Consider the following 24,081-nt stretch of genomic DNA (forward strand, 5'->3'; position numbering starts at 1 on the left):
TTCTCTAGTTCACTTTACAGATGAGGAAACTGAGGCAAACAGGGTTAAGTGACTTACCCAGGGTCAGTGAGTTACAATTAGTAAGAATCTGAGGTCTAACTCCAGGTTCAGTACTATCTAGTGTGCCACCTAGCTGCCCTACATGGGGCATACGTGTTGTTAAACCCAGAGTCTATAGATGAGGAAACTGAGGCAGTGACATGTCCAAGATCACAATTATTAAGTGTCTGAGGCCGGATTTGAACTCATGAAGGATGAGTCTTCCTGATTCCAAGCCCAGTGCCCTAACCACTGTGTCACCTAACTGCCCAAATATCAGTTTTACTTATATATAAAACATAATATTAATCCATCAATACTCTATTGATAACATTTTTCTAGTGTGTTAAAGCTTACAAAGTCTTTTTTTTCCTCACAACACTCCTATAATGCACATGTCTACATTTGCCATTGAGCAAACAGAGGTAAATGGACTTGCCCAAGCCTACACAGTAAGTTTCAGAGGCAAGATCTGAACTCTGGACTTTGGACTCCAAGACCACAGCTCTTTCCACTGTACCTCTCCTAGAATCATTCTATTTGGGGCACAGTTTGAGGGTGAGGAGTAAAACTATGGAATGTCCTCCTTTTTAGTTCATCAGAATTCAAAACTTGAGAGCCAGAATTTAGCTCAGAGGTGAGGTAGTGTGCTACTACAGCCCAAAGGGCAGAGGCTTTGAAGCCAGAGGACCTGGATCCCAGGTCCTACCCATCTCTCTCACTTACTGACTGTGACACCTTGGCCAAATCAAGGGACTTGCTCTCTGGGCCTCAGTTTTCTCATCTGTAAAATTAAGGGTCTGGACTTGAAGTCCTCGCAAGTCTCTTCCTGCTCTAAATCTATGGAGCTTCTGTCTGATTTTTTGCAGCAAGGTTTGGCCTTATACATAAATTCACTGTCTTTACTATGTCTGAAGAATGGGAACTGAGTGACTTGGAGAAAGTTATTAAACCTCTCTGGGTTTTGATTTCTTCATCTACGAAAGGAGAAGATGGACTAGTTGACCTCTCGAATCCTTCCCAGCTTTAAATCTATAATCCTATCATCTAACTTTTTTAAAAAAAATTCAAAAATTCTTTTTAGACCACGATTACCATTTTCATCATTCACCAGACGTTAACCTTTCATCGCACAAAGACTCAGTCCTTCTTTGTATCCTTAGGTATGATATTAAATTAATGAATGCCAGGTTAGTCTAAACCTGTCTGAAATTGAAAAGATTTCCTAAATTTTTTATTCCTATATTTTTAGTTTAATGAAACTTTAAGGTATAAAATAGCTCCATTCTTCTTGCCTCAGATATTATGTTGTTACATTATGCCTAGCACCGCAAAGCGGGTAAGCTGAGGATGGCCTGGGATGAATTCAGCTCTAACAGAGCTATCAAATTATGTCATGAGTCCAGTTGGATCGTCTGTTCCTTTTATGCCCCATTTGTTTCTCCCTACTTACCTCCCTCCCTGTCCCCCTGCCACCAAAGGCATAAGGCAAGAAGGAAGGGCAAATGTTAAGGCATCTAGATACCTTGGAAAAATTATGTAAGCATCCAATGGGGCACGTGCAGAAAGATAAAATCCAAAAAGGACAAGGTATAGAATATAAGAAATACAAGTAATGTGTTTCTCGCTTTCTCTTCTAGGACAAGCATGACTTTCGGGATTCGGTGAAGGTATCATTGGATTTTAATCTTTCAGATCCAGAAAATGGCCCTGTTCTTGATGGTGATCTACCTAACTCGGTGCATGAATATGTAAGTCAAAAATATTTTTAACAACAACTCTTGATATCTAGTTACTAATAAGATGCTAGGAACTAAAGTTGGTATGTAAAAGGGTAGCTGTAGAAAAAGAAATCCTGAATCTCCTATTAACAAAGCTTTGCTCCTCCGGGCTTTCCCCACTTTTAAGTCCATTTTCTCAGTCTTTTTGCTAACTACTTTAAATTATTCAGAGTTCTCTTCTACGGGCAAAGTAACACCCTCTGGAGGAATGGTTCACAGGACCAGCAAATCTTCTCTCTGCTCCACAAAAACAAAGTCATTCATTTGTGCATATTACAGCAAACAAAGAGACAACCAATGGTATAATGGGGCCAGGTTGTAAAGACTTTTAAATGATGAAAGAGGAGTTTATATTGAACCTAGAGGCAATAGAGAGCCACTGGAGCAAATGATTGTTATTAACCTGTAGTCCAAGAAACTTCATGGGGTCAGTGATCTTCTTTGCGAAAAATTATATCTTTTACTTTCACTAAATTCTAACTGAAATTTAGCAGTTCCTTCTATTATGGTTTTTAAAAAGCTATCCTGAGCATGGGTCCATAAGACTCACCAGACTATCAAAGGGGTCCAAAACACACATGCGCACACATATGCACACTCAGATTAAGAAGCCCTGCACTGGAGTTTCCTGAGTGCTGGGAGTGAGGGGTAGGGGCAGGGAAGGGGGAGAGGAATAACACACCTGTGTTTTAGGAAAACTGCTTTGGTTGCTGAATGGAAGATGGGCTGGAGTGAAAAGAGATTTGAAACAGGGAAATCCATTAAGGGACCTTTGCAGTAGCTTAGGCCACTGGTGATGAGGGCCAGAACTAGGGTGGTAGCTATGTGAGTGAGGAAAAGGGAACTTAGATGAGAGATATTATGAAGATAGATATAACAAGATTTGGAGACCAATTAGATATATGGGGTGAATGAGAGTGACAGGTTGAGGATGACAACAAAATTGAGAACTTAGGTGTCTGGAAGGATAGTGGTACCCTTGACGACAGCAGGGAAATTCAGAAGATGGATTTGGAAGAGGAAAAAAAATCTTCTTTTGGAAATATGGAGCTTGAGATACCTACTAGATATCCAGTTCAAAATGTCTAATAGACAGTTGGTAATGTGATACTGGAGCTCAATAAAGAGACTAGGGCTAGATATAGTTCTGGAAGTCATCTACTTATAGAAATAAAAATTGAAGCCATGGAAGATGCTGAGTCTACCATGTGAGATAATGTGGAGAGAAAAGACAAGAGGCCTGCTGACAGAGCTGTATGGGGCACCTACAGTTGGGTGGCATGATATAAATGGAAATCCAGCAAGAATGACCGAGAAAGAGTAATCAGATAGACAGGGAGAAGAGCAAGAAAGATAGGCAGGGAGAAAAACACTATGAAAATCCAGAGAAAAGATGTGGGAGTTACTTGAATATACAAATTACTTTACTTGAAAGTTTTGTAAAGAGTCTGTGCCCATTCCAAAGAAATCAGAGATTTAATTCTTGTTCAAGAATCAGATATTGGACTCTGCCCTCCTGAACAAAATGAGTGGAAATCAGTAGATCATATGTGATGATAAAGATGTTGCCTAACCATTTGGTAGAGTCCATCTTTCAAAATAACAAAAATGATTTTGCAAATATTGAAAGATTTTTAGGAATAAGACAGAAATGAGGACTGGACCTGTGATATCATTGGTATAGGGAACTCCTGGATGGTGATACTCCCTCTACCAATGTAGGTTGGCATCTTCTCTGTACCATACTTTCTTCGCACCAAGGGTGCATCAGTCCCTGTCTCTGGGAGTGGCTGAGTATGTGGAACTCTTGCCTCAAGAAGTAAGGAGTTTTCAGTGAGCCTAAGTCAGCCTGTATAGACACAGAACTTTTTACACAACGAGACATGGCAATAAAAGCCCTGGACAAAATAATAGTAGCAATCAATCAAATAATTTTGTGGATGAGAAGAACTTTATTTTTCCTTATGCAATTCAAGCAGACACTTTGCCTCCTGCAGAATGAATGGAAGAATAGAGCTTATTAGTCAATTACTTGTAGTCTTTCTTATGGTCATTGCTAGGGAGCATAGTAGCAGAATGGAAAAAATAGTGCATTTACATTCTTATCCCAGGTCGTCTACTTGCTACCTCAGTTTCCTCATCTGTAAAATGAAGAGGCTGGACTAGGTGATCTTTAAGATTCTTTCCAGTCCTAACATTCTATGGGCCTCCTGATATCACAAAGTAAACCAAACATTTTTATTCTCTATTTTTTCTGTTCTTGAACTTTGGCATTAAAAAAATACTGTTTTGTACCTAGTAAGTGTCTGATAAGCAATTGTGACATGAATGAATTAGTGATGAACCTGTAATTACAGTGCTATAGGGAAATTCTAGATGAAGTAACTTCCTCTACCAATGCAGGTCAGCATCTTTTCTGCAACTAATAGTCTTAGAGAGTTTCCTAGAGCACTGAGATGTTAATTGACTTGCCCAAGGTCACGCAGCCAGCCTGCGTGAGAGACAGGACTTGAACATAGATCTCCTCGTTCTAAGTGCAGCTCTCTATCCATTCTGCCATGGCTCAAGATAATAAAGAATTCATCAATATTTTAGCTAAACTACTTTAAAAAATCTTTTCTTTTTCTTTGTTACAAGGGATAGCTTACTGGGGAGGGGAGAGACAGGGGATGTATTTTGAAATGGATATGATGTTATGCAAAGACAAAAGACATCTAAATATTTTTTAAAGAATTTTAATTGTGTCTAATAGCAGCCATCTCTGTGGTGCAGGGTGAGGGGAAGGGAAGAGAAAAAAGAAAAAAAAAGAAATTTACATGATAACTTTATTATATATTTAAAAGGAATAGCAAGTTGTACCTAATAGATCTGCAGTTTCATGCGCAATCATCTTTTTTATTATACTATGTTATAGAAATGCTTGTTTTGTTCCATAAATTAAAATAAAAATAAATAAAAATTTTAAAAAGAATTTTAAAAGAATTAATCAAATAAAAATATAGGAGCATATTTAAGCAATCTGTTTAGAGTAATCTAAATGGATTCTGGCTACAAGCAACTGTAGTTTTACTCATCTATACAGGTCAATGTCTGTGTTCTTCCCCAAGACATTACTTATGAGTAGTCTTCTGGGTGAATGTAAGGCGACAAACAGTCACTAGGTATGAATGCAGATAGAGAACTTAAAATAAACAGATTTTTAAAAGGGATGAGGAAGAGAGAGGAAGGCATCTATAGTTGAAACAACTTATACTGAGCAAGATGGTCCTGTTATCCCTTTAATAACAGCAGAATAAGAATTCACATTAGTTCAAGCTGGTAATATATGGGTTGTTATATGAATTATTGATAATTTTGAATAATGGTAAATTAATTAAAATATTTTGTTCTGAATGCTACAGATTCCCTTTGCAAAAGATTGTGGAAATAAGGAAAAATGCATCTCAGATTTGGCCCTGACTGCAACAACCACAGGAAAAGACTTACTAATTGTTAAGTCCCACAGTGATAAATTCAACGTGAGCCTGACCATTAAGAATAAAAATGACAGTGCCTACAATACCAGAGCCATTGTCCAGGCCTCTCCCAATGTCATTTTTTCAGGAATTGAGGTAACTGTTCATTTATTCATTTAAACAGCCCTTACTTAACCCCTACTGCACCCACTATACCAGCCTGGATGTGGTTTTAAAAAGAAGTAGAGAGCTTCACTTATTGTGATGCTTTAAAGGGAGGCAGATTAACCTCTTCTCTCTCCACCCTTCTCCAAAGGAGACTTTTATTCCTGCCTGGAGGGGAAATTGGAGAGGGAGAGTACAGGGTTAGAAATATATCTGTTTACTCCCTTAAATATTATTAGTCTAGAGGATATGATCAGGTTCAATTTAACTTCTGATCTCTGTTATTATTGAGGGGAAAGAGGACCCCAAGCTCTATATCCAAAGCTTGACCCTTTCCCACCACATACCAGTGCCACAATGAATACACGTAGTGAGTAGCAAAGAAGACCATTTATCTAAATCATAGCAAAAGAGAAATCTGAGAAGATATAATAAGACAATATATACCAGAAAATACAGAGTGAAGGAGCTCTCCCGTTAAGAGTGAGATAAACCAACTCAACCAAGAGAAAGAGTTCTAGATCTCATCCAAGGAGAAGTTGCCCAAAGTCTCTAGAATAACAAGGTATGACTAGGAACACGATGGAGACTGCCATCTCCTCTCATGCCTTCCCAGATCCTTTCCTGAAGTGGGGTTGGCTTCCTCTATCTTCCTTCTTGAAATCAGAAGCTCCCAAAGTGACTCAAAGCTTGAAGAAGGTCTGAAGAAAACTCAAAGACACCTGGAGAGACTGATGGTCTCTCCCCCTCTTGATAACTCTGCCCTGTCCCTCACACAGGGCAGAGCCTTCATGTTCACCAATAAGGAGAGCATTTTGCACCAATAGACTTTTGGATAGGGATTACATAGGGTTGGGCAGGGATTACTTAGGGGACTCTGTCAACATGGTTGGGTAACTTCCTCCAGCTGTTCAGCAGTATATGAGTAATAAAGGAGATAGATGAGAGAAGTAATCCAGGGTTGGCTGGTGATAAGACAAGGAGGCAAGGGATTGGAGTGTAGAGAATAGTGTACAGTTGTACTGATTCATTAATGGGTCAAGATTTAGAAGGAAGGAGAGGATAGCCAGAACAGAAGTGATGACCTGGCAAAATAATGAAGGGCAGAAAGATTTTTGTAGCAGTGAAGGCAAAGAGTTGTTTAGGAGGAGTAAGGTATAGGGAGAGATGGAGAGATAAGGGATTGTGATCAAATAAAGGTCAGAGTTTTTGATTGTGCAAGTGGAATACTTATGGGAGATGGCAAGATCAAGATGTTAGTTAAAGTCCTTGACCATCCCTATGTGTATCTGAGGTGAAATAGAGTAGTATGTCATGGGGCTTAAGTAGATTGAGAAACTGGGAAATTAGAGTAACTGGAGAAACATCAGTATATATGCTGAATTCCCCTAGTATGAAACCAGGAGTTGGGGTAATGCCACATACTGAACTCATAGAGAAAGGAGGGAAAGTGTCTTGGGGGTAGATGATATTGACCAGGCTCTGGATTGGGTAATCTAAGCAGAAGCTTCGGGGATATTCACGGTTAAGGGGCTAGATATGGATAATAATTCTGCAGGAGAGACTGAGAAACAGCCGTCAGGCAGGAGAGGAACCAAAAGAGAAGGGTAATCCCTAACACCCTCAATTCAGCACCCTCTCCTGCACCACTTATCAAGCTCAGACAGGACTGAATAAGCCAACCCACATTTTTGCAAGAGAACTCAACTTTGCAATTCCCTTCTCCCTATGCCTCAGAAAACCAAAAGGCAGAAACTTGCTGTGGCTGGGACAGCAGTACAATGGTGCTCTATTCTGCATCAGAATTCAGCCAGAGAATTGAAGACCAAAGGAAGCTGAAACAGAAAGCCAATGTATATAGATATGTGGTCCTCCACTAAGTGTAAAGGAAAGAACCCAGCAACCAGCTGGGATGAAATCTCTTTCTCTATATGTCACTTGAGACAGAGACTGTGGCTGGTGAAATGTTAATTGCCCAGTGTGGGAGGAAGCTGAGATGGTTTTGTGGTCTAGCACCCCCAGGTAAACTGCTATCAAAGGACAATGAGTCAGAAAGTGAGCAATAGAGAAATATACGGGAAAATGACTGAAATTACCAAAGATATGGGGAGGAAAAAAGACCTTGAGTCTAAGTAGATAAACCAACAGGGAGCACAATAACAACAAGAGAATTAGCTAAATAAGTCTAGACATCTATGAATAATTACTTCAAGACAAAGGAAAATAAATCAACAGGAAATGAAGGAGGGGACCTTATGGATTCCCAACAGCAAAATATTCTTGAATGACTTAAAAGAGAAATAAGAATTTTGAATGTGGATAATGAAATGTGCATAATGAAAACCATTGGCAGAATAGGAAAACTTGGATGTATAGTGACAAGCTTCTCCAAATAAACAAAAGAGAGAATAATTGATTAAGAACACAAATACACAGAAATAAAAGATGATCTGGAAGAAGAGAAGCAAAAAGTTAAAAAAAAGAAAGATCTCCATCAAGCAAAATATATGGAAAGAGGCAATTTAGGGATTATGGATCTCCCAGAACACAAGCCAAAAGAAACCTAAATACCCTAATGCAAGAAGTAATACAGAGGAAGCACCCAGAACTTACAAACACAGAAAACAAAGTGCCAATCAAAGAATACACAGAACGCCTCCAGAAAAAAAAAAAAAACACTGCTGCAAACTTCAAGACATAAAGTGGCTAAATTTAACAAGTCCCATGACAAGCAACAAGTACTATGACTGACCAGGAGACAGACTTTCAAATATAAAGGAAAAGAAATTCTAATAACATAAAACTATTCTGCACCCACCAGAAACCACAGAAGAGGATGGAATATGTTCCTAAGAGCAAATGAGATCAAGATGCAACACAAAATGGTATATCCTGCAAATTTGAACCTAAATATTAATGAAAAATAATGAACATTCAATAAAAGAGAGGCATTCAAAGTATTCCTTGAAAGAAAACCTGACCTGAACACATAATTTGTTTTTCAAACATCTCAGAAAACAGAAATACAAAAAAAGATAAGTAAATAGAGCAACCAGGGACAATGAAAACAAAGTAATAATAAAGAGACTAATAAGAGATTTCTTTCTAAATGTACACAAAGAAAGAAGGATGAAAGAAAGGAAATTGAAGTGATAGTGGAAAAACAGGCCTGAAACGTCATGGACTAAACCTTGCAACCCATCTTCACATGAATAATTCAGTGTTTTTGTGGGACTAAATTATGGAGTGGAAGGACACATAAAAGAGAGAAGGTAAGAAAAAATATAGAGGGGAAAGTGTGATATACCCTAATGAAGTCAAAGGTTAAGAATGAAGGGAAAAGAACTCCTGTAGTCTCTCATTAAAAAAAAATCTGTAGGAGAATGGGTAGGGAGGCGAAGGGAAAGATTGACATGGGAGTAAGAAAAGAAGAAATGCTGTTTCAGGGGTGCCATTAATCAACACTCCCCTGGGGGAAGAGAGACATTCCCTAAAGGGATGTAGGGACCTTACAACAGGTACAATCTGCAGGGAAGAAATCTATTGTCTGTTTTCATCAGCTAATTCAAATTTTCAGTGATATTTTTCTCAATTTACTATAGAATATAACAGTGGTAGAACCAAGACAGCTTGGAAAAAAATGTTACAAGTTATTATTTATTTTGGATTCAGTTAAGAATTTGAATTACAAATGGACATGGAAATATATTGAGGAGTAAAAAAAAATCACTGGTTTTCTCATTCCTAGGGGTAAAATGAATATATACATATATTATATATGTGTATTATACATACATTTTATTTTGATTTTCTTTAGAAGTGGCAACATTTATAAAATTATTCTTTATGTTCTCTTTTAGTACATTCTTGATTGAGGCAAAAGTATGAACTTAGTTAAAGACTTAGTTTGTTATTGTTGCTTTAAATTAAAACAGTAGTCAGGAGAGAAAGAGAGATGTTTTGTTTTATTTCCCCATATGGTCCTTCACAATGAATTTGATTTTTATTTGTTGTGGGATGACATTGACCCAAGAGAAAGCTGTGACATTACCAAACAAGGGCAATGATTGAGTCTGAGAATGGCTATCAGTCAGCTGGCTTATTTTTTGGTAACATGTGCTCTCTTTCTAGGGTATTCAAAAAGACAGCTGCGAATCCAATCAGAACATCACATGTAAAGTTGGCTATCCTTTCCTGAAAAGAGGAGAAGAGGTGAGCAGATTAGTGAAGTTTTGTCTAACAATCTTTATGTGAAAGTTGGCATGTTCCATGTCATTTGTGTGATTGTGCTTGACAGTCCAAATGTAATGGTAGAAAGAAGGAAAAGGAATTCGCAGACAGGTTTGCTTAGACAACTTGAAACCCTAAATATTTTATCTCAAAAATTAATCACTAAGACTCAGAATCAGGTTCTTTCAAATGAGCATTTGATTAAAGATTACTACTGTATAAAATTTTCAGAATAAATGGGATGCCATTGGCAAGCATTAGCTATAAAAAAAAGAGAGCCTCAGATGAAGCCCATTGGCCTAGACTGTGGAAAGAAACAAATGGGTTTGCCTGGAACTTTGGCCCTAGAGATAAACTCTAGATCCAGATGGAATGGAGGTGGTCTTTTTTCTGTTTCTGGAGATAATTCACATTCAAAAGAGAAACATGGGATAAATCTTTTACATAAAAGAAAATTGTCTTGTCTTTCCAACATAATCTGTAGATATTATTTGTAAAAAATAAAATGTAAATAGAATCACGAATAGCTTTTTTTCAATTTTGCATGTATGTTCTTGTTCAAACTTGCATTTAATTCTAAAATATTTGCTCAGGTCATCTACTGACTACAGAGTTAAAGAGGGAAATGTTTAACTAATCAAAATGCCATCCATGATTAATAAAAAATGTTACCTGACTTGAACTGGAAAAAAAAGTGTGGGGGTGGGGGTAAGGATACCACCCTATTGGTTCCATCCCATGTCTTCTTTCCCTATACATTACTTTTTTTAGAACAAGACAACAAGATGTCAAAACAGATTCATGTTGTCATGAAACATTCAGTCTAAACAGGCAATAAACTAATGGCCTGATAGACCAATGGCCAAAGAAAAGAACTGTGGAATGGGCAAAGCCGCAAAGCTTTGGTGAAGGCTTTCAGCTAACTGACTAATACTGCAAGTAAGAACTCAGCCTGAGGCCTTTTCCGAGCTCACATGTGGCAAAGTGAAAAGGGAGTCATCAGACTGATAAAAATGTCCTTCTTTTAGCTATCCCAAAAAATGTACAAAAAGACTACCCCATCCTATTCTTTAGCATATACTCTTTAGCTTATGTATATTTACATATACACGATGTTTCATTTCAAGTCCACCCTTTTCACTATACCTCATGTGATCTTGGGAAGGAATGTCAAATGGGGTATAGCCATTCAGAGTATCAGTATCTATTATATGCTTATACCCAAAAGTACCACAGTGCTTTTACTTTCAATCTATACAACAACTATTTTTAAATATAGTGGTTTTATGATATGAAATGATAATTTTTAAACTTCCCCCATTTTTGGTTTGAATGTATTAATTTATGCAAAGTGAATATTGTCGCCAGAAGTCAACTTTTTGTTATTCATGTGTTTGAACTAAAAATATCTTTTTATTGCACAGATATCTTTCAAAATACTGTTTCAGTTCAATACATCCTATCTTATGGAAAATGTGGTCATTCACGTAAGTGTAACAAGGTTAGTTTATTTTTTTTTCCACATTAATACTTGGGTACAGAGAAATAATTTAGTTTTTTGTCCATATTTGTCATTTCACTGGTGTGGGGAAATCTCTTTAACCAATGCACATGAGATATTTTTATAATTTACAGTCTTGAAGAGCTGCATGAGGCAATCAAAACTGAAGTGACTTGCCCAGGGCAACAAAGCTAGTTGGTATATCAAAGGCAGGATTTGAACCCTGGTCTTTTTAATGCTGGGGCTGACTTTTTACCCACTATATTCCACAATCTCTAAAAACCTTTTGTTTTAGAAAACCAAGTCATGCCTTAAAATCCCTTATTATCTGTGTGGTATCAACACAAGTAGAAAGCACTGAACCCACTGTTTTCTTAGAAGTGGGATGGTATATTTGAAATGATTGTTCAGTCATTTTCAGTTCTGTCTGACTCTTTATGAAGTTATTTGGGGTCTTCTTGGCAAAGATACTGGAGTGGTTGCCATTCCTTCTCCAGCTCATTTTATAGATGAGGAAACTGAGGCAGACAGGGTTAAGTGACTTGCCCAGGGTCATGCAGCTAGTAAGAGTCTGAGGCCAGATTTGAACTCAGGAAGTTGAGTTTTCCTGACTACAGACCCAGCATTCTATCCACTGTGCCACCTAGCTGCTTGAAATGATACATATGAACAGACTAAAGTAGTGATGAGGAGAGATTAGAAAAGAAGAGGAGGGAAGGGGAGTGCAAAAGAGGGGAAATAAAAACCACCTTATCTATATAAGATCTAGTAACAAAACCCACTATGAAACTACAACTAGTAAAATGACAGGATTTAAGGGTAAGCTATACTCAGTTCCCCAGCAACAGTGAGGCAAAGGAGAAGAGAAAGTAAAGAAGGGATAAATTCACCTGGTCCCAGTATGGGAGCAAATTCTCTACAAGCAGGACATTCCATGAGCCTGTCAGAGAGCCAGACAAGGCTACATCTGCTCCTGATTAAATTCTACTCAGAGTAGACACACCCTTCCTTTCAATTAGCTGGCTTCTGGTCCTGGCATGCTCTTGCATACCCCTGGACCCCTTTCATCTTCTTGGGGTCCAAAAATTCTCTGAGAATCTGCTCTACCCTCCTCCTGCCTCCCTGTGATGCTTTGATCCCTCCTATCAACTAAAAAAATCCCTCTAAACTTTGTGTTTGTACCCTTGCTGATAAGGGGCTATATACAAAAGCTATCTCTGCAACCTCTGCAATACCAACTTTCACTTAAGTCCCTTAAAAATTCCAAAACTTGTTATCACTTTATTTCAAGATAGTAGACTGAATCACAACTTCAATTGCCGGTGTTTCTGATACTCTTTAACAGTAATTTTCATCCATCAGTCAACTCCTTTGACCCTTATCATGGAACAAAGACAGGAAAATTTTAAATGGTCTGTTCCCCCATGACTTCACTCTGCCCTACACAAAAGCATTTATCACCCAATCCACACTGATGTCTCCTTATGCCTCCCCTGGGTCCAGGTCCCTTCCCATCTGTGTGGAAATTGAAGTCACAACAGTTCAGTTCTTGCCTGGCTCCTCATCCATCGAGCAATCAACCAATTAGTGAATATTTATTGAGTGCCTACTCCATATAAAACACTATTTTGGTCATTGAGGGTGACATACTGTACTAACTATAAGGCATTGCCTCCTGCTTTCAAGAGGCTTGCATTTTAGATGGGGATAAGACACATAGAATGAGATGAAAACTTACTGAAGATTAAAGTGAATGAGTGAATAAATGGTCAGTGATGCATTCATAGGAGGTAACTAAGGCATGGTTGAGGGAGAGTTCTACTAGGCATCGGAACACCAGGGGAAAAGTCCAAGGTTCACCATTAATTTGCTGTGTAACCTCAGGAAAATGGCCTATGCTTTGTATTAGTCCAAATAAATGTGCCTCCAGAATCCTTATCTCCCTTCAAGATTCTGTTCAAACTTCACCTCCTACATGAAGCCTTCTTGAGTTCCCAGTTATTAGTGATTCCCCTCCCATCAGATGCCTAGAGGCAACTTGGTGGCACAGTGGATAGGGTGCTGGTCCTCCAGTCAGGAAGATTTGAGTTCAAATCCGACTTCAGGCACTTGCTAGCTGTATGACCCTAAGCAAGTCATTTAATACATATTTGACTCAGTTTTCTCAACTGTAAAGTAGGATTAATAATAGCACCTACCTCCCAGGGATATTGTAAAGATCAAATGAGATAATCATTGTAAAGCCATTGGCCCATTGTAAGCACTATATAAGTGTTAGCTATATTACATATTTATGTGTTTATTTGTTTCTTCCTCCAGAAGGATAAAAGGCCCTTTAGGGCAGATATAGTCTTTATTTTTGTCTTTTTATCCCCAGTGCCTAACACATTGTCTGGCCAGAGTAGGTGCTTAGTAAATACTTCTTAATTAGTGAATCAAAATATTGTCCACATTTTCCTCAAAAAAATAATGGCTTGTTCAAAATTTTAACTCAGCTTAAAATCACATTCTTAGTAAGGAAAAAAAACAAGTAACAAAGACAAAGAGAGCAATAATGATAAAAATGAGTAAAACAATTTTATTTGAATTGAAAGAAATATAAAAAGAATTTCATTGTAAAAATATTTTATACAGAAAACTTATCCAGTTGTTTTTCAATGAATACATTTATAAGGATGAGGACGGGTCCTGGGATTTCATTGGTGATGGGAACTCCCGGGTGAGGATTCTCCCTCTGTCAGTGCAGGTTTTCATCATATGTCACTTCATCTTAAAGACAGTGACTTACCCAGGATCATACATCCAGTATGTGCGTCAGAGATGGGACTTGGATCCAAATCTTTATAATTTCACATCCAACTCACTATCCACTATGATGTGTGTATATGTATATATATATATATGTGTGTATATATATATATGTAATACACACACACACATATATGTACATGTACATCTACACATACACACATACATTTGAGGATTATGACCTAGACTGGAGAGCAGTCTATATTTGATCCATATGATAAAATGAGAAAATTGGGCGGTACAACCTCTAAGCTCCTTTCTAGTTCTTACATTCTTTAACTTTATTCTGGCCAAGGAATTGACACAGGTGTGGTTTGAACTGAGTCTTAAAGGATGGATGGGATTTGACTAAATAGAGAAGAAAGAAGAGAGTATTTCAGGACGGCATCAGCAAAGATATACAGGCATGGCAAATAGCCTAGTTAAACAGAATAAAAGGTTCATCCAGAAAAGCAGTATGGTGTAAGGCCAGAAAGGCAAGCTGGGTCAGATATTAAATACCAGGATAGGAAGGTTAGACTTTATCCTCATTCATTATTAAATGCTCCTATCCCACACCCAGTCTTCCCTTCTACATGTCCTTCCTCCCCTCAGTTATATCAGTGCTATTATATGAAAGGAGGGATGAGAGTTCATGCCTATTTATTTAGCTTTCTTTTCTAAAAGAATGACTAAAAATTGAGTCACAGTGTGTTCTGTGATCTTGACCTAGTTTTTCTTTAAAAAAGGTGTGTGTCAGGTATAATTAATGTCACATTTCTTGCCTTCTCCATGGGTGGGGGAGGGTTGAAAAGAAGAGAGAGAATTTGGAACTCAAAAAAAATTTTAATGAATTCTAAAAATAAATAAATAAATAATGAAATTGGGGAAAGAAATAAAAAAACTAGATAAGGTGAGTGGCAGGGAGAGAAGTAGGACAAGAACTGCAGGGGGCCAAACCTCTTGAGGAGAGGCCTTGCTAAATAAATAGAACCCTAGGGCTGAAATGAAATAGTCTGGGGAAAAGAGTATAGTGTCAGTCAATGCCAGGGTTGTTCAATAAAACTACAGAAAACATGGAGTTTTGTTGCCCTAGCCCGTGAAGGAAAGAGCTGGTAGAAGTCTCTATTTTTTAGCCTAGCATTCTCAAAAACGTGTTTTTATTTTTAGAAATTTTGGAATCTTTCTCAAATGTGTAGCAGTATCTCTAAATGGCTATTGTCTGCAACAGAAGCACTGTTCTTAAAAAAAAATCAAAACAAAATAAAATACCAGATGCCAATAGAGATACTATGCAAGATATCTTAGTACTATCTAACATGAACATGTTGGTTGTTTTCTAGTGACAGTGAAGAACCTTCAGAGACGCTTTTTGACAATGAAGTAGATATTTCTATTCCAGTAAAATATGAAGCTGGACTCCAGTTTTCCAGGTAGATAAGCATCTACTTTTTACTGTTTTGTAAGGGAAAGGGTTTCTGAAATCTAAAAAATAGTAATGACTACCTTTTATAGATTTACAAAGTACATCACCTGCAACAACCCCAAAGAGATATGTAGGACAATTATTTTCTTCATTTTACAAATGAGGAAACTGAGGCATAGAGATGGTGATGTGTTGGTACTATAACTCATGAGTCTTAGTCCTTATTCTGTGCACTCAAGTGCTGACCATGCTGTTATTCTGGACAAAATAAAAAGATGAAATCAAGTTTCATTGAAAACTGTTATTTGGTGATGAGCAGGATGCTCTCAGAAAAACATGGAAAGACTTACATGAACTGATGCAAAGTGAAAGGAGCAGAACCAGGAGAACACTGTACACAGTAAGAACAATATTGTATGATGATCTACTATGAATAACTTAGCTATTCTCAGCAATACAATGATCCAAGACAGTTCCGTAGGACTTATGATGAAAGGTGTTGTCCAGCTCCAAAGAAAGAACTGGGAGAGCCTGAATGCAGATCACAGAATGACTTATACGGAAATGCGTTTTGCATGATTACACATGTATAACCTATCTCAAATTGCTTGCCTTCTTAATGAAGGAGGGGAGAGGAAGAAGAGAGAGAATTTGGAACTCAAAATTTGAAAAAAAGAGTTTAAATTGTTTTTATATATAATTGGGAAAAATAAAACATTAAGTAAATTTTTTAAAAGTAAACTATTATTTGGGTTTCTTTCAATTATTTTAAAACTATCTTTCATTCCAGACTTTTATTTATATTTATCCTTTCAAATATAAGTTTTTAATAAAATTTTATCCCTAATGAAACTCCCTAAGCAAAAGAGAGTGCTAGAATCATGCTAAGAATAAATATCAGGAACAGGAAAATTCTAAGAATCAATGTCAAGCAAAATTAGGAAGTCATAAAAGGAAAAGAAGTCAAAATTGTAAGACACACAAGTCTATCTTTATTCATGTTTTTTTTCCTTTTTGTGAATTTTTTTCCAATCCTGTTGTATCCACTTTTCCTAATACTTTGGCTTTCTGCAAGAATTCCTTCCATTCCATTTATTGAAAGACAAATTCCGGTAAAACATTTTCAAAGAGTTTCTTTTATTCATTTTTCCTTGACTTTCTTCTGGAATTCTGCTTAAGAAAACTATCAAAATTCAGTTGACACCACCAGAATGAATGGATAAGTTGAATAGTGAAGTTACAATTATGAGCTTAGAGTTTTAAACTTTAAAAAATGTGCAAGTTAAAAAAAATCCTTATTACAGGAAAATACTGCCTTTTTGTGAACGTTAATTCGTTAGCCACAAATGAAACCGCAGAATCCATATAAGTTTTTCATTATTGTATGTCATTGTGCCATGATTTATTTTTTAAATTATATTTATTAAAATACAGAGATGCCAAATAAGTGTCAACACTAATCGAGTTGTATTCTCTGGCTCTTCTCAATTTCCTGAAGCCCTGACTGTGTTTCATTCAATATAAGGATTTAGGCTTTCTGACCCTAAGTAGAAGGAACAGAAGAATTCATCCTAGTCTATATGTATACATATTTTTTGGAATTACATGGCTTAGAGAAAGAATCAAACTGAATAAAAACAAAACTTTTCTTTTTCTTTTTTTCTTTTTATCAATATCTTTTAAGCTCTGCAAGTGAATATCACATTTCAATTTCGGCCAACGATACAGTTCCTGACGTAATTAATTCTACCAATGACATCGGAAATGAAATCAATGTTTTCTACTTGGTGAGAAATAAATACTAAAATTGTATCTTAATGGATTTAGTTGTAAGCTTCTAAGTTATGTCATATGTCATAACATGTATAGAAATTGTTTGTCGTGACACATTAATCTTTCTGCTCCAATTCCTTAGAGCATACTACAGCTTCAAAAGTTCAACTGCTTAAAAGTATTTTTTTAAAAAAATCACTGATGATATTTACATTATGAGTAAGTGACAGAGTCAGGGGGCCATTTCCAGTAGCCCTGATCTATATCTTGCCACTGGACCCAGATGGCTCTGGAGGGAAAAGTGAAGCTGGTGACCTTGCACAGCCCTCCCTCACTCAAAATAAAGTCAACTGCAAGTTATATCATCATTTCCCTGATGTCATGGTCCTCTTTGAGAATGAAGGACAAACAATAGCGACAACAACAAATGACAGGGTCAGAAAAATCTCTAACATCCTACAGTAGAAGGACAATGAATGCAAGGGACCCTGTATAAAAGCAAAGCAGGAAGCTATTCCACATTTTGTTGGGCTTTACATCAATTATTTACTCAATATGCCTAAAATGATGGTCATATGTTGTGAATATTTAAGGTGAGAATTCCAAAACAATCTTGGCATCATTTCTTTCTCTGTACATGTACATATCAGCACCTGAACAAAGAAAAAAGGAAAATTCTTATACAGTGAAAAAATGGCACCCTCCGGATCTGTAGCGTAAATGTCTTGTTGTTGTCTGTTCTTGTTGTTGTCGTTGCATTGCACTGGGTGGACCACATGATTCTATGCCCATGGGCAATCTGACGAATCATTATGACTATGTATGTAAAAGAAGCTATCTATATAAAACACATAACATTCACCTATCACCTGTCATGTCAGGATAAAGTGCAGACTGACTTCAAAGAATAAATTAAACTTCATGTATAAGATTCAGTGGGCAAATACAGTGTTTTCACTTCCATGCCGTAGGACTCTGAAGTGGCTGTGGAATTCAGTGTTGTTAGGTTGCCCTGTCTACATTCCCCTTTCCTGAACAAAATGCCAGACTCAAAGAAGGTGAGGGAATATGAATACTCAAAGATGTTTTGTCAAAGTATTCAGATAATTTGTTTCTTCCACCCATCAATCAACAAGGGTCGGAGTACCCCAAGTATAAAAAGCAAGAAGCAAAATCAGAAGTCCCAGAAATACTCTGACAGGTGATTCTAGGCTTTTAGAACTAGAAGCCCTGACCTAATCTGAAGCCAACAGATGTTAGCCCCAGATGTGCTGAGAAGTCCTACCAGAAGACCTAGCCAGGTAGATCCATTTCAGTGCACCCAAGTGAAAATAGCCCAGATCTCTTGGTATTCTCTCAAGTCGATCAGAACTACAAAGGAAGATACCTCACCTGGAATTCAAATAACCTCAAAGAAATCCACAGAGTTCCTAGAAACTGGCCTTAGGTATGTGAATAATACCTAAAGTGATAAGGTAAAGGTAAGTGAAGCAGGACTTTGGTTTCCCATTAGATAATTTTACTTTATGTTGGCCACTTCTGGGTAGACAGATATCTTTAGTTAAACGAATTCATTCTTCCTTTCCTCTTATCATTCATTCTTTCATGCCAACCAAACTCCATATTTCATAAGTCTAGATTGCCTCAGTCAGTGTTGTCCTTGGATAAGACTATGGCCCCTTTCGGTTCTAAGATTCCACTGGAGGCATCTACCTGCTTCTAATTTTCTTGAGTGGGAAATTTTCCTGGCTGTGAAAATTAAGAGGTGGTGACCAGAACAAGAACATGAATGTAGGTAAGAACAGCCAAGATTAGAAATAGCAAACATGGATTAAGCACCACGTGCTTAATCAGGCTTTTCTTTTCTTTGGTACAGATCCGAAAAAGTGGACACATCCCCATACCAGAGCTTAAGCTGAATATTTCATTCCCCAACTTAACATCAGATGAATACCCTGTACTCTACCTAATTGGATGGTCATCTTCTGATGTAAGTCATGTTCCTTTACCATCTTTCTCTTACTTTAAGACTATTTTTAAGTTTTCACGAATTGTTAAACTCTGCAGATGTGTTAGCTGGTTTTGCTGAACTTTTTTGTTTTTGTTACAAGGGATGACTTGACGGACTGGGAAAGGAGAAAAATATTTTCAGAAACGAAGGTGATTTAAATAACCAAAAGAGATCCATAATATTTATTTATCCATTCTTTTATTTATTTTGGAGGCAATTGGGGATAAGTGACTTGCCCAGAGTCACACAGCTAGTAAGTATCTGAGGTCACATTTGAACTCAAGTCCTCTTGACTCCAGGGCTAGTGCTCTATCCACTTGGCCACCTCCCTGCCCAAGATCCATAATATTTTTAATACAATCTATTACTACAGCTTAGTTTTATTTTCTATCATATGAGAAAATTGGTGCTGAAACAAACTCAGTGTCCTTCACTTTGCCTGTCAAGTGCTTTGCCAAAGCAGTAATGGCAAAGCAAATAGTAGAAATATAGGGCAGCTAGGTGGTGGACTAGATAGAGCCCTGGGCTTGCAAATAGGAAGACTCCTCTTCATGAGTTCAAATCCAGCCTCAGATATTTACTAGCTGTGCAAGTCACTTACCTCCTGTTTGCCTCATCAGTTAAATGAGCTGGAGAAGGAAATAGCAAACCACTCTAGTATCTTTGCCAAGAAAACCCCAAAATGAGGTCACGAAGAGTCAGCCATGACTGAAATGACTCAGTCAAAACAAAAGAAGTCCTCCCAATTAAAAAAAATTCAACTGACTGTTGATTAGTAGACTTAAATCAATTAAAACAAATAATAATTTAGCATTATGCATATCACACTGATTGTCAATTAGCTAGGTTTCATCCATTAAGGTCCTGCTCTAATGGCTGGTCCTGTTTTGGAGGTGCCCTTGGAATCTCAAAGCCTATTCATGGCAAGTTATACCAAGCCAGATGGGCTTTAGGTTTGGTCTGAGGGGTAGTTTGTGTGTTTCCCTTTCCAGGATCCATCTAGCAACATTTGGAGAGGATCATCATCAATTTATTACAGGGTGATGATTTATTTTTGGCCACAGAACTTCTCAAAAGACTTTGGCTGAGTCATAAGGGAGTTACAGTCTGTGTCAATGAAGGGAGTAAGCCCCACTGACATAATCACAGGTCACTAAAATTCTAAACTAAATAAGTGAATAGGTTTGCAGTTGTAAGGTAAGCCTTAAGGTGGTTTCTCCTGGGAACTTGGGGTAACTCTTGTATAGGCCTTGTAGTAAAGTGATCCTTAACTAATGTCATAGGCAACTCAAAAAAGTAGGTATATAAAATATACTCTCTTCACTCTTGCATTTTATTTCAGAAAACAACAGAATTATTAAAACAGACCCCGAACAGCCATGAAGAAGAATATATTGATTTTTCTCTCATTTTTATTTTTTAAAAAAAGATGACATGATTGAAATAACTGAAAAACAACTACAGCATGGGCCCAGAATGATATCTATAGTACTGCTGGATTCCTATTCCTTCTTGCCTTATATCTGAGTTTGCATGAGTCCTGCATGCTCTTCTCATAAGAAAGGAATCACAACCACTCAATCCTTCCATATCAATTAAGTGTTTTAGATGCACTAGACACTCAGGATACTATGAAGACAGAAGTGAAAGAGTCCCAACTTTCAAGGACCAGACTTGTCTGTGTCTGTTTAAGATTAAAGAATTCTGAGATGATTCAAAAAAAAAGATAGCATGCATGTTAGAGCAAGGCTTGAAACAAAACACGTATCCAGACATAATCATGGCTTGCGCTTTTATAGGTCTTTAAGGTTTGCAAAGACTTTCACAAACATCTCATCCCTACAACCACCCTGTGTGATAGGCGCTATTATTATCCCCATTTTTCACATGAGGAAACTGAGACACAGAGAGATCAAATAACTTGACCAGAATCACACAGCTAGTAAGTGTCCAAGCCTGGATTTGAACTCAGGTCTTTCTGACTCCAACTCCAGCCAGTTTGAACACCTAGTGGCTCCATGAATTTTGTAACTAAACAACTAGGACAGTTATGTGATGCAGTGGATAGAGTGCTGCGCCTGGAGTCAGGAAGAGTCATCCTCCTAAGTTTAAATCTGGCCTCAGACACTTATTACTTATGTGAACCTGGGCAAGTCACTAAACCCTGTCTGTCTCAGTTTCCTCAGCTGTAAAATGAGCTGGAGAAGGAAATGCAAACCACTCCTGTATTTTTGCCAAAAAAACCCAAAATAGGGTCATGGAAAGTCGGACATGACTGAACAACAACAAACCATTATCAAATAACACTGACTGATCTTTGACTTAATCTTACCCAAGTGTTGTCTAAGATTTTTTTTTCATTTGTTTTTCACAGTTCCTGACCAATAATGTCTGTTTCACTCTAATCTCACTTTTCATTCCCCGAAGCAAAAGTTTGTTCTGAGTCCTCAAGCCCTAAATTGTATCTGTCCTGTGGATCAGCAGAAAGGTCTCCCGGATGGAGGGACTTGACCCATCCATAGTGTCTCTCATTTCCTCTAAAACCTTCATGCAGATATTTAATGTGTTTATAGCCTAACTTTTATTTATTTAGCCTTATACAATCTGATCTATTTCCAAAGATATCTTAAAGGGGTGGAACTCTTTTCTTCTCTACTCTTGCCTCTTTTTTTAAGTCTTATTTCAATTTTTTTTAACTTATTTTCAATTCATGGAACAAAACTAGTGTTGAAATAAAGATACGTGAAACTACAAATCTACCATGTACAACTTGCTATCTTGCTATTCCCTCCAAATATACAACAAAGTTGTAATGTAAAGTTCTTCTTTTTCCTTCCCCCTCCCACTCTCCCCTTACCCTAGAGATGGCTCCCATTAGATACGAATAGGCATATGTGTGTGTGTGTGTGTGTGTGTGTGTGTAGAATTATCCTATATATTCTTCTATTTGTCACTTCTTTCTCTGGATGCAAATAGCATCTTTCTTCATATGTCCTTTATTTTTAATGTGGGTATTTATAATAATCAAAATGACTTAGTCTCTCAAAATCATTCTTAAAACAATATTGCTGTTGCTGTATTCAATGTTCTCTTGGTTCTGCTTACTTCATTTTCACTTTTCTTTTTTCTTTTCATTCTTTTCTAAGATCATTGAGATCATCATTTCTTATAGCACAGTAGGGTTCCATCACAACCACACACCATAACTTGTTCAGCCATTCCTCGATAGATGGGATCCCTGCAATTTTCAGTTCTTTGCTGCCACAAAGAGAGATGCTATGAGTATCCCATTCACAAAGTTATAATTACTATTTGTGAATTTCCCTCCATCTTATTTTCACTCACTATTTTCTTTCTTAGCCTCTCTTTTTGCCCTCCCTATCCCTGTCACCTTAGACCTCCATAACTTCTTCATTCATAATTCTTGTATAAAATGACTTTTATCAGAAAGCAGGAGCTAGAACAGAAGACAGACATAATCAAAAGTAGCTAAGACCCCTTCAAGCACTCTCTTCCTCTATCGCTTGCTGAGAAAAATGTGATTCAACTGCTCATTGTGTCACAAAATAGACTTTTAACAGTTTCCCATTGTCCCAGAAAATAAATTTGTGAGACCCTAAGACCTCAGCAGATAAGCAGGGGGGTAGTTAGGAAGGGATATTAAGTCAATTAATCAATCAGTAGGCATTTATTAAGTTCCTATTTTGTGCCAGGTGCTGGGCTAGGTTAGCTTTGGAAATTCAAGGACAAAAGTGAAGTGGTTCTTGCCCATGAAGAGCCTATAATCTAGTATATGGTCTAACATGTACATATGTAGGTATTTGCAAGAAACAAAAACATATAAGGTAAACCTAGAGGAGAAACTAGCAACTCGGGGAACCAGGAAAGGTCTTATGCAGAAGGTGGTGTTTGAGTTCAGAGAATCCAATAAATGGAGGTGAAGATGGAGTGTAGTCCAGGCATGGGGCACAGCTAACGCAAACACACAGTGCAGGGAAATGATGTTTCATGTTTGAGGAACCAGAAAGCCAGACCGGCTTTCTGTGTGCAGATGGTAATAATATTGAATAAGACTGAAAAAGTAGGAAGAAACAAGGTTGTGAAGAGTTTTAAATGACAAAAAGAGGAATTTGCCTGTAATCCTCTGCAGGGAGTCAGCAAACTACGGCTGGAGGACCAAATCTGTCCTATTGCCTGCTTTTGTACCTAAGAATGGTTTTTACATTTAACTTTGAGACCATACAAAAGTAGTCAGTGGGCCAGCCCCATCCTGTGGTTTGCCAGTCCCAGCAATCTAGGTAATTAGGAACCACTACAGTTTATTGGGGGGTGGGGGAGGAAGAGGAGGGCTTGTGTGACACCATCGAATGGTTTAAGAAATTCACTTTGTCAGTTGTATGGAGAATGGAGTAGAGCTGCAGAAGGTGCTGGGAATTATTTTGTAATTGTTTATGTTTCAGAAATGTCTGCCCACAATCTCATGTCCTTTGATTAAAGACAAGAAGCTAAAGGGGTACTTTGGGGGCAGTTGGCAGTCTGCATATCTTGTGATCTTGGCATCCAACATCGAAACCCCTTGCTTCTAAACTCTTAGTGGGTTTTTCTATTAGCAATCCATATATGAGCCACTATTTAAAAATTAAACTGTTATTAAACATTCTACTTTTGGAGCAACTTTACATTTTCCATTTATCTTTCAATATCCTAGGAATTTAAAATGTATGTACTTCTTATGCTGTCATATTTCATAAATCTTAATAAGAGTCAAGAAGCTCATGAGTATGAACTCAAATTGATTTTGTGCATGGTAATATTATAGCATCCCTTACATCCTCTCAAAACATTGTGGTCATGCTTAGCAACTAATGGATGCTATCACAATGATTACTACTTCCATATAGGTATAGCTATAG

General features: G+C 37.4%; 1 protein-coding gene across 1 annotated transcript in view; it reads left to right on the forward strand.

The window, feature by feature from the left end:
- ITGA1 (integrin subunit alpha 1) overlaps positions 1-24,081 on the forward strand; it is a 199,403-nt gene that overhangs the window by 158,161 nt on the left and 17,161 nt on the right. The window contains exons 18-24 of the mRNA XM_036760530.1: positions 1,680-1,790; positions 5,222-5,431; positions 9,572-9,652; positions 11,095-11,171; positions 15,302-15,391; positions 17,069-17,171; positions 19,034-19,147. Coding sequence (XP_036616425.1) covers positions 1,680-1,790; positions 5,222-5,431; positions 9,572-9,652; positions 11,095-11,171; positions 15,302-15,391; positions 17,069-17,171; positions 19,034-19,147 — 786 coding nt within the window. The remainder of the gene's footprint in view (positions 1-1,679; positions 1,791-5,221; positions 5,432-9,571; positions 9,653-11,094; positions 11,172-15,301; positions 15,392-17,068; positions 17,172-19,033; positions 19,148-24,081) is intronic.

This window comes from Trichosurus vulpecula, chromosome 1 (assembly GCF_011100635.1).
Source record: "Trichosurus vulpecula isolate mTriVul1 chromosome 1, mTriVul1.pri, whole genome shotgun sequence".
NCBI classification, from domain to species: domain Eukaryota; kingdom Metazoa; phylum Chordata; class Mammalia; order Diprotodontia; family Phalangeridae; genus Trichosurus; species Trichosurus vulpecula.